The 15,463-nt window shown below is 44.2% G+C and overlaps 1 protein-coding gene across 4 annotated transcripts in view; it reads right to left on the reverse strand.

The window, feature by feature from the left end:
- The window catches only part of SNAP47 (synaptosome associated protein 47), a 34,063-nt gene extending 18,708 nt beyond the window's left edge, over positions 1 to 15,355 (reverse strand). The window contains exons 1-2 of one of the 4 annotated variants that reach the window (XM_035128812.2): positions 15,246 to 15,355; positions 766 to 1,312 (exon numbers count right to left, since the gene is read on the reverse strand). In XM_035128812.2, the coding sequence (XP_034984703.2) occupies positions 766 to 1,262 (497 nt within the window). In that variant the 5' untranslated portion in view covers positions 1,263 to 1,312; positions 15,246 to 15,355. Of the gene's footprint in view, positions 1 to 765; positions 1,313 to 1,882; positions 4,341 to 7,540; positions 9,170 to 15,209 lie in introns of those variants that run through there. The other 3 variants (XM_035128813.2, XM_035128811.2, XM_035128815.2) reach the window with 3 other exon arrangements.
- Positions 15,356 to 15,463: the final 108 nt, after the last annotated feature.

The following is a 15,463-nucleotide window of genomic DNA, read 5'->3' on the forward strand; positions in this document are numbered from 1 at the left end:
AACAGAATGCCTAGTTCCACGAGCACAATAGAGCTGTGGGCTTGTTTCTCCAATAATAGCTTGCCTACACCATGTGACAAATTGCTTTTGAAACCGAGAGGCATTTTAAAAATAGTTTGTAATATGATACAGTATAGCCATCAACTAATGGGGGTCGGTAAACACACAAAGAGAAACAAAAGCAAAAAAAGTAAATTCCAAGTGTTTGTGTAAGTTCTAAAAAAGTGAGCCTAAAATAGGTCTCAATCATGGGCCAAGCTGATATGTTGGCTCTCTCTTGTCTGGTTAAGTACATATTCAGCTATGTTTTCCAAAACTTTGCAACCAACCAAACCAGGAATTTGTCTTTTTTTTAAAAAAAAGTTTAACTGCGGGCCTGCTGGATCGCACAAAGGGATAGTACAGACTACCATATATTGGCCTAACAAGCAGAGATACAAATTAAACTTTGCCTGTACACAAAACCCGTTCACGAGAGCCATGATTTAATAAGGAAGTCTCTAATAAACCATAGTTTCCTACTTTGTTCAAATAAAGAAACTTGTTATCAGCTTTGGAACAAGCCACGATATTCAGTCACATTCAATCCACGGTTTACTATTCTGACTTCTTCTGAATCTGTTAACCACTGTTTCCTGTTTTGGACAAAACAGAGAACTATTGCTAATTGAAGACTTTCTGGTTTGTTTCCTCACAAAAGGAAGGCAAAGGACCTGAGTGTGCAAGTAAAAGAATCATTCTGATGTCAGTTGTGTGTTACCATACCTGTCTGCTACATCCATCTCTGATTCAATCTTGTCGAGCCCCTTCATGATGTTATCAAACTGTTCCCCCTGGTGCTCAAGCACCTTTGCAGTGTCTTCTAGCCGTTTCTGAGATCCCGCCAGCAGGCCGGTCAGCTCCTGCCCCTTGGATGTTTGGGGGCAAATGGCCTCGGCTGCAGCCCCCTCCGAGGAGAGCAGCTGTTCCCTCCAAAAGTGCTCAAGGATATTGAAAACAACATTTCGGTTGGGCTGAAGGGAACTGAACCAGTGCTTGGTGCTCTTTTCTAAAATAGTGAGGGAACTGAAGATGAAGTTGGAAGATTCCTTCTTGATCTCACTGATGTCAGAGAGATGGAAGTCAGCCAGGAGCTCTCCAGATTTGTCAGCTGTAAATCTGACCGACATGGGTGTCAGGCAGAGTTTGCCAGGAATCCATCGTTTCTCAGAGTTGATGTAATAGGAGCAGGGCCACGTGTGGATACGAATGACCTCATTCATCACCTTTTTGCTTGTGTCTTCTTCCTCAAGGCCAATGGAACAATCAATTTCTAAACAAGGAGCAAACAAATGATGCAATTCATGATTCACAACAAAATGACATTTTGACCATTCTATCATCTGTTTTACTGTAAAAAAAAAAAAACTGCTGTGAAATTATTCCCCTCCTTCCCTAATTTTTGGGTGGAAACATACAATCCAAGACTGATTGAAATTTCAACCCACTGATCCCAAATCTGAACCCATTAATACTAAATCTGAACAAGGATCCTTATCAATTGCAATATGCAGTCTCTCAGATGAACTGTAATAGGTTGATATTTTGGTATGTAACCATGGTGTTATTTATATGAGAAGCTGCCTTATTCAAAGTAAAACTATTGGTCTACATAGCCCAATGATGATTGGCAGTAGCTCTTCAAAGCCCCAATGAGACATTAATTTTGCAGACCTACTACCAGAGAACTTTTTAACTGATGCCTGAGAGTAAGCCTGGGACCTTTTGTAAAATGCTCTATTGATAAAAAAGAGAAAGACAGTATTTTTTGAGAGACAAGAGTTGTGGTTATAATAGAAACTATAAATATCTTGGCACAGCTACCAAGTAGAGTGACATTTACCTTTTCCATGCTGAGTAGTAGGAAGCAATTAGGGCAGCATCCATATAGACAAAGGCTACTGGTTTTCTTCCCAAGCTATGTGGTAATAACTGTAGTAATTATGTCACACCTGAGTTGAATATATGCACAGACATCCATTCTATGACTTAGTGACCATATCTGATAAAGGGTGTCAGTTCTGCATTTATCTACTTAGCATGTGAAAAGCAAAGCAAAGTGTGTTTGTTGTAAGGCAAAAATGGCTTATCTTCTGAGTTAGGCCAATAAAACTCAGAGACAAGAGGAGTTAGGAGTCACGTTCACTGCTGTACTTGGTTGCTAAAATTTGGACAGCCCCAATTGATATAAATTTGATATGCTGATAAAGCACACCAGTAATCAGAACTGCAACACTCCCCTCTGCTATCTGAGTCATAGAATGAAATCTAAACCAGAAAATAACTCTGTGCTCAGAGTCACTAACCCAAAGTCTTTTATTCCCTCTCTTTTGCACCTGAAAAACCCTAGGGCTATATCACAGGTAACAAGGATGCTGTTGTATCAGTGACTCCAGGGGCCAGTGAAGAAAGGAGACAGGTGCTTAGAAAGAATAAGATATACAGTAATCTGTAACCTCCATCCTGCTGAAGCATCAGCAACTGCAGCATCTGGAATTTGGGGTGCTCATAGGGAGTTGGAGGTTCTGAATCCTGGAGTTGCAGGGAGGGATTTCACATCATCATGGAATTGTAGACTTGAAAGGGTCTACCGGGGTCAACTAGTCCAACTCCCCGCAAAGCAGGAATCTTTTGCCCAACGTGGGGCTCGAGCCCATGACCCTGAGATTAAGAGTCTCATGCTCTACCGACTGAGCTAATGGCTCACAGAGTGAAGCAGTGGGGAAAGAGATTCAGACTCCTTTGCACATCAACTGATGCCATTTGGAATACAATGGGGCTCAAAATAGCCCAAGAATTAACCAATCTAGTAATCTTATTTTTGAGGACAGTAGCTGAGGTTGCTGAGCCCGGTTCTCATCTGAACCAAAAAGGCCTTGCTCATCACTACACTTATGGTGTCTATTAACATTAAAATTTAAAAATTAAAAATTTAGTGATTTCTTTCTTATGCTTATAGTCACAAACAACCCCACATGGATGCACAAATAAGTCTGACCACAATGAATGGCTAATATGTAATGAATGCCTAATATGAACAAACACGCCAAAATTTTCTCTAAAAACATAAATAATTCTGCCACATCTGCAGTACGTGAAGGGGACCTGATGTAACGTCTTTCCCAGTACAGGCAACCCCCCATTTACGTGCATTCAATATGCATGCAACTGCACATAAGCACTTTGCACTGAACCAAGAAGTGACCCAAAAACATCACAAAAAGGGGCAGAATGGGTGCTTGCAGGCTTTCTCAATGGTGTTTCAAATACATGTGATTTCACTTAAATACACGGTGCCTTGGAACGTAACCTGCAGGTATAGGGCAGTAAATAAATTAATTAAATAAATAAATAAATTAGCAACACCTATGTAAATGGGGGGTTGCCTGTAAATAGATGTTTTAGTCTAAACAGTCATATCAATAGGCATTAGACAATATAAGCAAGACCTCGAGAAGGGAATGGGTGGTGCCCACCCTTCTTTCTGCCAAAGGTACAGGAGGATTGCAGACCATTATATGGCCTTGCCTTGGTTGGTTATAACCCACAAAGAAATCAAAACCTAACATTAGTTGCAGGATGCCATCCCCTGAGAAAATCAAGAGAGAACTGGTAAAAAAACACCCAGAAAGACAAAAATTGGCAGAGATCCAAAAAGACAAAAATTGGCAGAGATATTGGAATGAGATCCTATAGGATCAAGGCAACAGAAGGATGCCATGTGGCACACTCTTTTAAGGAAGACAAAATACATTTTCCACAATATTTCTTCTTCAGTAAGGCATGTCTGGCGCTGGCTTTACTACCATTTCAGCACTAGTTAAGAATGTTTTTATCCTCCTAGGCATATAGGCAGCTTTAATAATAGTGTTGTAATCCTGGCTTTGTAATCCACAGCAAACTATGGCAAGTTCTTAAAGAAATGGGAGTGCCTGATCACCTCATCTGTCTCCTGAGAAATCTCTATGTGGGACAAGAAGCTACAGTTAGAACTGGATATGGAACAACTGATTGGTTCAAAATACGGAAAGGAGTACGACAAGGTTGTATATTGTCTCCCTGCTTATTTAACTTATATGCAGAATTCATCATGCGAAAGGCTGGACTAGATGAATCCCAAGCCGGAATTAAGATTGCCGGAAGAAATATCAACAACCTCAGATATGCAGATGACACAACCTTGATGGCAGAAAGCGAGGAGGAATTAAAGAACCTTTTAATGAGGGTGAAAGAGGAGAGTGCAAAATATGGTTTGAAGCTCAACATCAAAAAAACCAAGATCATGGCCACCGGTCCCATCACCTCCTGGCAAATAGAAGGGGAAGAAATGGAGGCAGTGAAAGATTTTACTTTCTTGGGCTCCTTGATCACTGCAGATGGTGACAGCAGTCACGAAATTAAAAGACGCCTGCTTCTTGGGAGAAAAGCAATGACAAACCTAGACAGCATCTTAAAAAGCAGAGACATCACCTTGCCGACAAAGGTCCGTATAGTTAAAGCTATGGTTTTCCCAGTAGTGATGTATGGAAGTGAGAGCTGGACCATAAAGAAGGCTGATCGCCGAAGAATTGATGCTTTTGAATTATGGTGCTGGAGGAGACTCTTGAGAGTCCCATGGACTGCTAGAAGATCAAACCTATCCATTCTTAAGGAAATCAGCCCTGAGTGCTCCCTGGAAGGACAGATCGTGAAGCTGAGGCTCCAATACTTTGGCCACCTCATGAGAAGAGAAGAATCCTTGGAAAAGACCCTGATGTTGGGAAAGATGGAGGGCACTAGGAGAAGGGGACGACAGAGGACAAGATGGTTGGACAGTGTTCTCGAAGCTACGAACATGAGTTTGACCAAACTGCGGGAGGCAGTGCAAGACAGGAGTGCCTGGCGTGCTATGGTCCATGGGGTCACGAAGAGTCGGACACGACTAAACGACTAAACAACAACAACAACAATCCTGGCTTTAGGGTATGTTTTGAGTAATACTGATATTGTGAATTGTTCAATGTTTTATTGTATTATATGCACTGTATTGTAAATCACTTAGTGACTTTTAGTATGAAGCAATATACAAATCTAATAAATCAATATTTTATTGTGTGTTTGCTTCTCTTGCTTTTACTTGCCTTGTTCTGGTGCCAGCACTCATTATTAAGCACTATGTAGGCTAGTACTATGTACACAAGTTTCAGAGGGTTAGCTGAGTTAGTTTGTTGCATAAATACAAATGTTGTGGCACCATAAAGACTAATAGTTTAATTATGGGATAGGCTTTCGCAGACTAGTCTGCTTCATCAGATGTATGAAGCACTATCCTGACCTTGAGTAGAATGGAGTAATAACACTGGAGATAAATTAAAAGCGAAACATGTCACAAATGAATGCTAAATGGTGGGCCTTAGGTCTAGAAAAGCTGGCAGCCGTTGCTTTATAACTTAAGTAACATACAAGGGTAGTTGAAAAATATTTTAACTGAAATGAAATAGGTCAGATCAAGGCCTGTGTAGCTTAGCATTCTGTTGCCAACACTGGCCAGCCAAATGCCTTTGGGAGGCTAAAACCTACAAAACATGCCATGAAGGCAACAACCCTCTCCTCCTGCCCCATATTTTGTGTTCAACAGTATCATGCCTCACATGTGAAGGTTCCTTTTAGCCAGAGTGGCTAACAGACACTGATCAATCTCTTCTTTGTGAATTTGTTGAATCACCATCTAAATTTAAGCCAGTGGCCATCTCCTCTTCTTATGGAAGCAAGTTCTATAAATTGACTATTTGCTATGTTACATAAAGAAGTATTTTCTTTCATCTGTCCTGAATCGCCTGCCAATTTCAATAGAAGATTCCAAGTTCTAGTATTATGAGACATAGGGATAAAAATTCTCTGTCCATTATGGAAAGTGCTTTTCCAACACTGTATTCTTCCTCCCACATGAAGATTCACAGTAAGTCAAGGCTAATAACTCGGGCTCTTCATGCAATTATGTTATCATATTTGCAATTTGCTAGCCATTGCCTAGGCTAATAAACAATTTCAAGGCTTTGCTGGTTGCCAGACACTGAATAACTATGTCATGAATAATAGTTTATTATAAGCTTTTGATTGATCATTATGAAAGGCTACATGTCACTGCAATTTACATGTTGTAATCAATGAAGATCTAAAATGGCATTTGTTTCATATGGTGCCCATTAATTTAATCTACACAAGTTTGCACAGTGCAAGCTATCATCTGAGTTGCAAATATGAAAAAGAAAATCTTCCTGTTGTATTCTTTTATTGCAGTTCGATGCCACTGATCCAACTATGGCTTACAATGTTAAACTGTATCCCCTTGGTGTATCACAATTAAAAAACAAAACAAAACAACAAACTGTGGACTTGCACACAACTGAGTGTAAAATAGTCTCTTTTTCTACTTTGTATATCAATTAATATTTTGGGCTGGGACTAATGAGTGGGACAGTATGGTCAAGGGCATTTTTATATTGTACGTAATATAAAAAATATCTTAAATGTTGTTGCTATTATTTGATAAGAAAGGCTATTGCCATTGTTAACCTCCATTAGAGGCAGGTCCACTCTCTGTAGCCTTTAAGTACTTTGTAACCTACAGGGTTGTTGGTCTTTGCAAATGAATAAGTGTTGTTCAGAAGAAGGAAAAGCATTTTGATGATGTATGCACATCTCAGAACAGGCAACATTTCAGAACAGACATTCCTTGGAGAGGTATGGGAGAGCAGAGGAAAGCCTATTTTAGGATGCTTTAATTTAAAAAGAAGTAAATGGAACATAAACTATTCAAAGCAATGCAAAAGTCACTATTTTGCTGAATAGATAGCAAGCTATTTCTTCAAGCATCATCAGCTTCACGGCATGTTCAATGATATTTGATCACCCATTATTTGAACATCATGCCAGTTCTAGAGGCAAGGTTTTCAGGGGGTTCAATGAACTATTTTAACTGGAAGCACCTTAACATAATCAATTAACAAAACCCTGATGCCCTAGTCACAAAACTATCCTGACAACCCCAAGCAGAAAATAATACTTAAGTAAATTAAAAGGTATAATAACTGCCTGTAATTATTACAAAAAACATAGCACAAAATTCTGGAAGAGAAATCTAGTTTCCATGAAACAAAACTATAATTCTTAACACAAAGAACATGTTCAAATAATGTCACTCCTGGAGACAGTTCACGTATGTATTATTCTTTCCAGAATGAATACAAAAATGAATGAATGGTCCATCACACGTAATTGCCAACAGAAGTTCCAGCAAATGCAGTCTTTTTCAATAGTCATTTCATATTTGGTTTACAAATGTCATTAGAGAAATCAAGTGCTCAAAAAACAATATACATGAGCCTCAAGCCCAACAATCATAGCCATTTTGCCTTCTATAAACAGTGTTTCATGCTGTTATAGTTTACAAGCACATTCACAAATTATTTTGAAAGATATGATTTGCATACATATGTAACTATGTTGTTCCCAATGTTACCTTCTCTGGATATTGATTCAGGACCATCAGACAACCACTTTAAGACTGTCATCTCTGAAATGTTCACGTCACTGAGTTTTCTTTTGATTTCAGAGTCGAACAAAAATTACCCAATCTCTTAGAAGCAGATACTTGCTAGCCTTCCAATAACACAAGGAAATTAACAGTCTCTGGAGAATACTGGGTATTATATACTCTTGGCTCTCATGAGTCACTGTTCACCTGTGAGCCAGTTACCATCTGACTAGTCATGTTTAGTCATGTTTTCATATTGCAGAACCTAGTACACTGCTATCCCAGGTATCACATGCAGACCACACTACAGCTGATCACTCATGCAAAGTGATCTTAAAGGTGTCAGGTGAGCCATGCCAGATGAGAAACCCTAAATACCATTACTCTGTGTCTCAGAGGAGGACACTGGGTCTACCCTAAGCAGATGGCTTAAACAGGAAAGGTACACCAAAAAAGCAAAAATTGTATTGCATTCAAACTGAGACACTGCTAACAGGGATTCTCTGGAGGTTCCATGAAAACATCTCTGAGCGGAACAGGGTTTTTAAAGAATGCCAGACATGAATATCTATTTTTAATGTTTTCACCCAATTAACTGCAAGAGGTGCTCACAAAGGAAGTAGCCATAGAATCTCTTATCATCAGTGTCTCAGCATTAATGAGTTACAAGTTTGTTTTACTAAACTGAAGCCTGCCTTATATATTATACACAAAGACATGTAACAGCAGCCCAACAACCCATTTAGTTCCAGGAATGCTGCTTCCAATGGGAACTGGGACTGTACAGTGGTACCTCAGGTTACAGACGCTTCAAGTTACAGACTTTGCTAACCCAGAAATAGTACCTCGGGTTAAGAACTTTGCTTCAGGAGGAGAACAGAAATTGTGTGACGGTAGCGCAGCAGTCCCCATTAGCTAAAGTGGTACCTCAAGTTAAGAACAGTTTCAGGTTAAGAACGGACCTCCGGAACGAATTAAGTTCTTAACCAGAGGTACCACTGTATATGCATCGGCATATAGGCAAGGACCCATTTTGCACGTGTTCAAAGCGTACAAGCTTCGCTGCAAACCGGGAAGTGGCAGGAAAAGGGTTAGTGGGCTCCGCACTCCACTACCATGGGCCAGAATACAACCCCTGCGCAAATCGTGGATTGCCTGTATAATGTATAAAGGTAAAGGGACCCCTGACTGTAGGTCCAGTCGTGGACAACTCTGGGGTTGCGGCGCTCATCTCACTTTACTGGCTGAGGGAGCCGGCGCACAGCTTCCAGGTTATGTGGCCAGCATGACTAAGCAGCTTCTAGCGAACCAGAGCAGCACACGGAAACGCCGTTTACCTTCCCGCCAGAGTGGTACCTATTTATCTACCGTGTTTCCCCTTTTTTAAGACACCATCTTATAACTTTTTTTCCTCCAAAAAACACAAGGTGTCTTATTTTCAGGGGGTGTCTTAATTTTTTATTAGGTTTTTATTATGGGGAGCAACTTCTTTTACCCTGGGGAGCAACTTCTTTTAAAAAGAGACAAGGAAAAAAGTGCAAAAGCAGCGGCGAGGGAGGCACTTTCTGCGTGCTCAGAGACCACCCCCATCCCGAGCTATAAACCCACCCCGGCTTTCCAAGACACCTTTTCCCCGGCACTGGACTAGCGGGGGTGTGGGTGGGAAGGGGGTGACTCTCTGTGCATGCTCAGAGACAGCTTCGTCCCGGGCGCCGCTATGGGAGGGGAGGGCACTCACACAACCATGACCCAGATCCCGGCCATGACGAGGCGCCGTGCGCCGGCAGCGGATAGAGCCGGAGCCCCTGGCGCAGGCCGGCGCAGGCCAGCATTGAGCCCACTACTGGCCCCGCCGAGCGCAGCCATGGGCCCATCGCCCAGCCCACCTGCCTGCTTCCTGCTTCCCTGCCCACAAAATTCCGGCGGCGGGCCATGCAGCCCATGACGCTCCGGCAGCGCGGAAGGGGCCAGCAGGGCTCCCGCTGTCGCCCATCACCCTGGTAGGGCCAGCGGGGCTCCCGCCGCTGCTCTGCCTCGGGCCATGCGGCCCACAACGTTCCGGCAGCAGCCGCCAGTTCTGAGCTGCGGGGAGAGCAGGCAGGGCGTGTGCGCGCAACCGGCATGAATCAATGCGCTCCTATCTGCGGCGCGTGCAAATGGCCCGGGAGGGCCGCCTCCGCCGCCAGGTCGGGTCCCCCTGTAGCTGCAGGCTTCCCGCGGGGGCCGCCTGTGAAGCGCCGCACCAAGGCTCCCTGGGAGAAGGCGCACGGGGACTGAAACCAGAGGCAGCAGTGAGCGGATTCTGGCCTCGGTGATGTCAGGCACACGGCAGTCCCCTGAGCCACAGCACAGCTCGGGGGACTGGCGGCAGCGGCGGGGCTTCCTCAGGAAAGGCAGGCAGGCGACAACAGCCCTGGAGCCGAAGCTCAGCGGGCGCTGCTTGCCGCCTGGCAGCCTGCCTTCCCCGCCAGTCCCCCGAGCCGAAGAGGAGCTTGGGGACTGGCGGCGGCAGCGGGGCTTCCTCGGATCGTCAGCTGGCGGCGGCGGGGAGGGCCCGATGCGGCCCTCTGGCCGGGCCGGCAGGTTGGGAGGCGGGGGGGGGGTGCGGATCTTGCTCGGCTTCGTCGCTCTCCCGGACAGCAGCAGCAGCGGGAGGAGTGCGCGCTCGGCCCTGGCGCCATGGCACAGCTCCTGCAAAAGTGCCGGGCGGAGTGGCAAGCCCTGGAGGAGAAATTCCAGAAGCTCCAGGAAACTCACGTTTCTGGGCTGTGGGGTGGCAGGCCTCCTCGGCAGGGTTGGCAGGCATGTCTTATTTTCGGGGTATGTCTTATATTTCGCAAATGCTTAAAATTGCTGCCCTGGCTTACTTTTTGACTACGAATTTAAAAAGGGGAAACACAGTACTTGCACTCTGACGTGCTTTTGAAATGCTAGGTAGGCAGTATAATGTATAGCTTGGTCTTAATTCTTACCTACCCAACTCCTGGTTTCCTAAGAATCAGTGCCTTTCAATTTAGAATAAAAGAATGTCAGAGAAGCAGCCCTGCTAGGCCTGCTGTGGGAAAACAAGAGGCCAACTGAAGGTTTAGACATTTGTTGTAACATGTGTTTCTACATCTGCATCATTTTGTGTCTCATCATTTTGTGTGTCTACAAAAATCATGTTGCAATAAATTTGAGATGACAGAGAACTGTTCGTCGTGTTAGCCTGAATTGATAGTTCAAAATCATTCAGGTCCATAGTAGTCAGGCTGCCATATCTTTCCAATAGATCTAACACTTGAACAATTACTGAAAAGCCCCTGCCACATATCCCTGGGTATTATTTTATTTATTTATTTATTTATTTATTTGTCAGGTCACGGAACAGATCCAGGTACTCTTAGAGGAAACAGATATTCTAGATCCATTTCAATCAGGGGTTAGGCTGTTTTGCCACAGAAACTGCATTGCTTGCCCTGCATGATTATCTATGTTGGAGGAGAGACAGGGGAAATGTGTCTGTGTTAATTCTCATTGACCCTTAGTGGTTTTTTATACCATTGATCATGGTATTCTTCTGAAGTGACTGTCCAAGTAGGGGTCAGTGGCACCGTTTTGCAGTGGTTCCAGTCCTACTTGGATGGTTGTTTTCAGAGAGTGATACTTGGGGAGTGCTCTTTGGCCCCATTGAGCCTAATAATAAAAATAAAAATAATTTATTATTTATTATTTATACCCTGCCCATCTGGGTGGGTTTCCCCAGCCACTCTGGGCAGCATCCAGCAGAATATTAAAGTACAATGATACCCTTCAATGCAGGGTTCCTCAGGGTTCAATTTTATTTCTGCTTCAGCACATTAGCAGTGCTGACCTACCTTAGAAGTTTGATACAAACACACAATAAATGTGATTCACTTTTTTCCCTAATAAATAATAATGTTATTATTAGATTCAAAGCACTAGACCAGGGGTCCCCAGACTACGGCCCGGGGGCCACATACAGCCCCCAAGGCTCTTTTATGCAGCTCCTGGGGACCCCCTCCGCCCGCTCTTACCAGCACGGTGCAGTGCAGCGCGGCTGCCGACTTCCGACCCAGAAAAGCAACGGAAATAGTTTGCGCACACGCGCAAGTGTCATTTCCGGTGTACTTCCGGGTCGGAGGAGGCTTCTGCACATGTGCACAAGCTATTTCGGGCACTTTCCAGGTTGGGAGTGTGCCAGAAATAGTGTTTGCGTGTGCGCATGGGCGCGCACAGCCGCGCACTCCCCCACCCTCCGGCCCACCACGCAATCGGCGCGGCAGGCATCCGGCCCAAAGCCAGGTAAGTTTGGGGACCCCTGCACTAGACAATGTTTACCAGATAAAGTGTTACCCATACTCCGTTGTTTACTGTTAAGCAGCCTTCACCAACCTGGTGCCCTCCAGATCACTTGGAAAGACAGGCGAACTAATATCAGTGTACTGGATGAAGCAAAGATCACCAGTGTTGAAGCAATGATTCTTCAACATCAACTTCGTTGGATTGGTCATGTTGTGCGGATGCCTGATTATCTTCTTCCAAAGCAACTACTCTATTCTGAACTTTAAAATGGAAAGCGTAATGCTGGTGGTCAACAAAAGAGGTTTAAAGACTGTCTCAAGGCAAAAAAAAAAAGAAAGTAGTATAAACACTGACAACTGGGAAACACTAGCCTGCAAGCGTTCCAGTTGGAAAACAGCCTTTACCAAACGTGTCATGGACTTTGAAGACACTTGAACTCAGAACGCAACGGAGAAATGTGCTAAGAGGAAGGCACGCTTGGGAAATCCACACCATGATCAACTCCCACCAACGTCCCCACTGTGGAAGGACGTGTGGATCCAGAATTGGCCTCCAGTCACTTACGGACTCATTGTTAAAACTGTGTTTATGGAAGACAATCTTACTCGGCTACGAGGGATCTCCAAAGAGAGATGAGAAGTGAGAGCCGCCCAGATGTTTTAGACTATAACTTCCATCAGCTGTTTTGGCTGGGGCTTATGGGAGTTGCAGTGAAAACATCTGGAGGGTAACCAGTTGGCAAAAGCTGCTATAAAGCAGTAATGCTTCACCCTCAAGAAATGGGGAAGAAAACAGGGAAATAAACATTCCCCTCCAGGGAAGTAAACATTTAATCATCACAATCCACACAATATACATAAAAATGTAAGACTGTCACCATACAGCCCCATTGGATGATTTGTGGTGCTGAATCACAAACCTAGATTTGCATGAAGAGAAACCCAAAAGGCCAAGAAAAGTAAGCTGAGCGGTTGCATGGGGTGGGAAGAGGAAGTTCAAGGGAGTTAACATGAGGGGGAATAGCAGGGGATTGGCAAGCTGAGCGAGCAGGCGCACATTTCTAACAAACCTTCATTACCAATCCCAGGCTGAGTGACAGCATAAAAAGATCACATGAAAATACCGCTAAGCCGCAGTGGATAAAACACATCACTAAAACACCATATGAAAACAATTATTAATAAATATGCTGTTGTATAGTGGAAATGCCTGGGCAAATAAGTATGTGCTAAATTGGCAATGAAGAGAAAAGATGGGTATCAATCGTACTCAAGATCACCTGTCCCCAAAGACACATAAATGTGTGTGAATGGATAGCACATTTTCCACATGGAATTACTTTCCCTAATACAAAACAATGGGACTCTTGAGAGTCCCATGGACTGCAAGAAGATCAAACCTATCCATTCTTAAGGAAATCAGCCCTGAGTGCTCCCTGGAAGGACAGATCGTGAAGCTGAGGCTCCAATACTTTGGCCACCTCATGAGAAGAGAAGAATCCTTGGAAAAGACCCTGATGTTGGGAAAGATTGAGGGCACTAGGAGAAGGGGACGACAGAGGACAAGATGGTTGGACAGTGTTCTCGAAGCTACGAACATGAGTTTGACCAAACTACGGGAGGCAGTGCAAGACAGGAGTGCCTGGCGTGCTATGGTCCATGGGGTCACGAAGAGTCGGACACGACTAAACGACTAAACAACAAATACAAAACAAAAACAAAACACGAAATGTACATTAACTAGCATTAACAATGAGTGGCACCTCTATCACCCTAACAAGTGTATGTTTTAATTTTATTAATTAAAAAAATAATACAGCAAGCCCACAACTTCCACTCATTTAACTTGTGCCCATCCAAAAAACTAAAAAGGTTGCAGGGTTACAGGAAAAAGGACTTGGGCAAATCCACTCACCATCAAGCCCATTGTGTTTAGACTATATGCAATTTTGGCTTTAGACAATGTACCGGTAACCCCCACGCAAAGCTAAGCAGGGCACAGTGTGGTTTCAAATTGGATTGGGGGCAGAGTGTCCCTTCCAACGCTATGATTCTTTGAAAATCACCTTGTTAATTCTGGTCCAGTTCTCCATTCTGTGTGTCATTATCATTAAACTTATTTACCTCCTTATTAAACTTATTTACATCCTTAGGGATACGCTATGTTTTTACCCACTTACCCTGTTTCTCCGAAAATAAGACATAGCCATAAAATAAGCCGTAGCGGGATTTTTAAGCATTCAAGGAATATAAGCCATACCCCGAAAATAAGACATAGTAATAGGCGCAGCAGCAATGCTGGCCACGGCAGGAGAAAGAGGGGGGAAATAATACATCCCCTGGAAATAAGCCATAGTGTGTTGTTTTTTTTAAAGGAAAAATAAATATAAGACGGTGTCTTATTTTCGGAGAAACACAGTAGATAGTGCCAACGCTGACCTTACTTCTCAACGATTAATACTGCATCTGCTCTTTTGTATATACAGTTTCTTACGCTTATATACCTCCTTTATCTTCCAAGGATCACTGGGTGGTGTACATGGTCTCTCAGGGGTGGAAGGGCACATCTTGTTATTCTATGGATCTATAATTATAATTATTACTATTACTATTATCAGGGCCGGATTTAGGTTTGATGAGGCCCTAAGCTACTGAAGGTAAGGCCGACAACAAATTGTCGCTGTTTTTTGTGTTGAATATATGCTATATGTTAATTTGTGGACCTAATGGGTCTTTAAAGCCATTCACATAACAAAATATGTATTTTATCAAAGTAATTGTTGAACTGAAATACAATTAAGTATATTAATAGTGGAATTTTTGGGGGGCCCCCAAGAGAGTGGGGCCCTAAGTTATACTGTAGCTTGTTTAGCTTATATGTAAATCCGGCACTGATTATTATTAATACGTTTGCGTACCGCCCTTCACTCGTAGATCTCAGGGCGGTTCACAGAATAAACTCAGCAATTCTGTAATATACAGAATATGATGAAGATTCCCACACACGACTTTGCCAGTGTTGAATAAATAAATATACGAGGGGGCCAAGCTTCCCTGACCCGTGTGAGGGGGACTTCTAGGGGGCCTTGCTGCGGGCCTCCCCACAGCCAGGGGTCGGCGGGGGCTTACCCACTTCAGGCAACGGAGGGGCGTTTTCCCTTCCCCACACCTCCTCCGCCCACCGGTCCCCGGGAAGGCCTGCGAGAGGGACGGAGGGAGGCAACCTCAGCGGCAAGTGCGGGGAAGGCCGCGGCGAGGACACCTGCCCTGCATGCAGAAGCACTCCGGCGTCCAAGGGCCCGGCAGCACCTCCGCAGGCGGGGGTAGGGGGAGAGGCGCCCCGAAATCACCTCAGAACCCGGGCGAGGCCTCGCGGAGGCGTTTACCTTCTACCCTCAGCCCACCTTCTCGCCTCCAAAACCCCCGGCGGCTGTGAAGAAGAACCTGAGGCGAAGGAGGAATACGAGGAGAAGGCGGGGCTTGCAGGCCGAGCCAGAGGGCGGGGCTATAGCGTGCCCGCGACGGCTTCCCCGAAAGTTCGTCGGCGCGCCTGCGCGGAAGCGGAGGGCACGCGCCGAAGTATTTGAAACAAACAAAAAAAAGC

The sequence above is a fragment of the Zootoca vivipara genome, chromosome 12 (genome assembly GCF_963506605.1).
Source record: "Zootoca vivipara chromosome 12, rZooViv1.1, whole genome shotgun sequence".
Taxonomy (NCBI): Eukaryota; Metazoa; Chordata; class Lepidosauria; order Squamata; family Lacertidae; genus Zootoca; species Zootoca vivipara.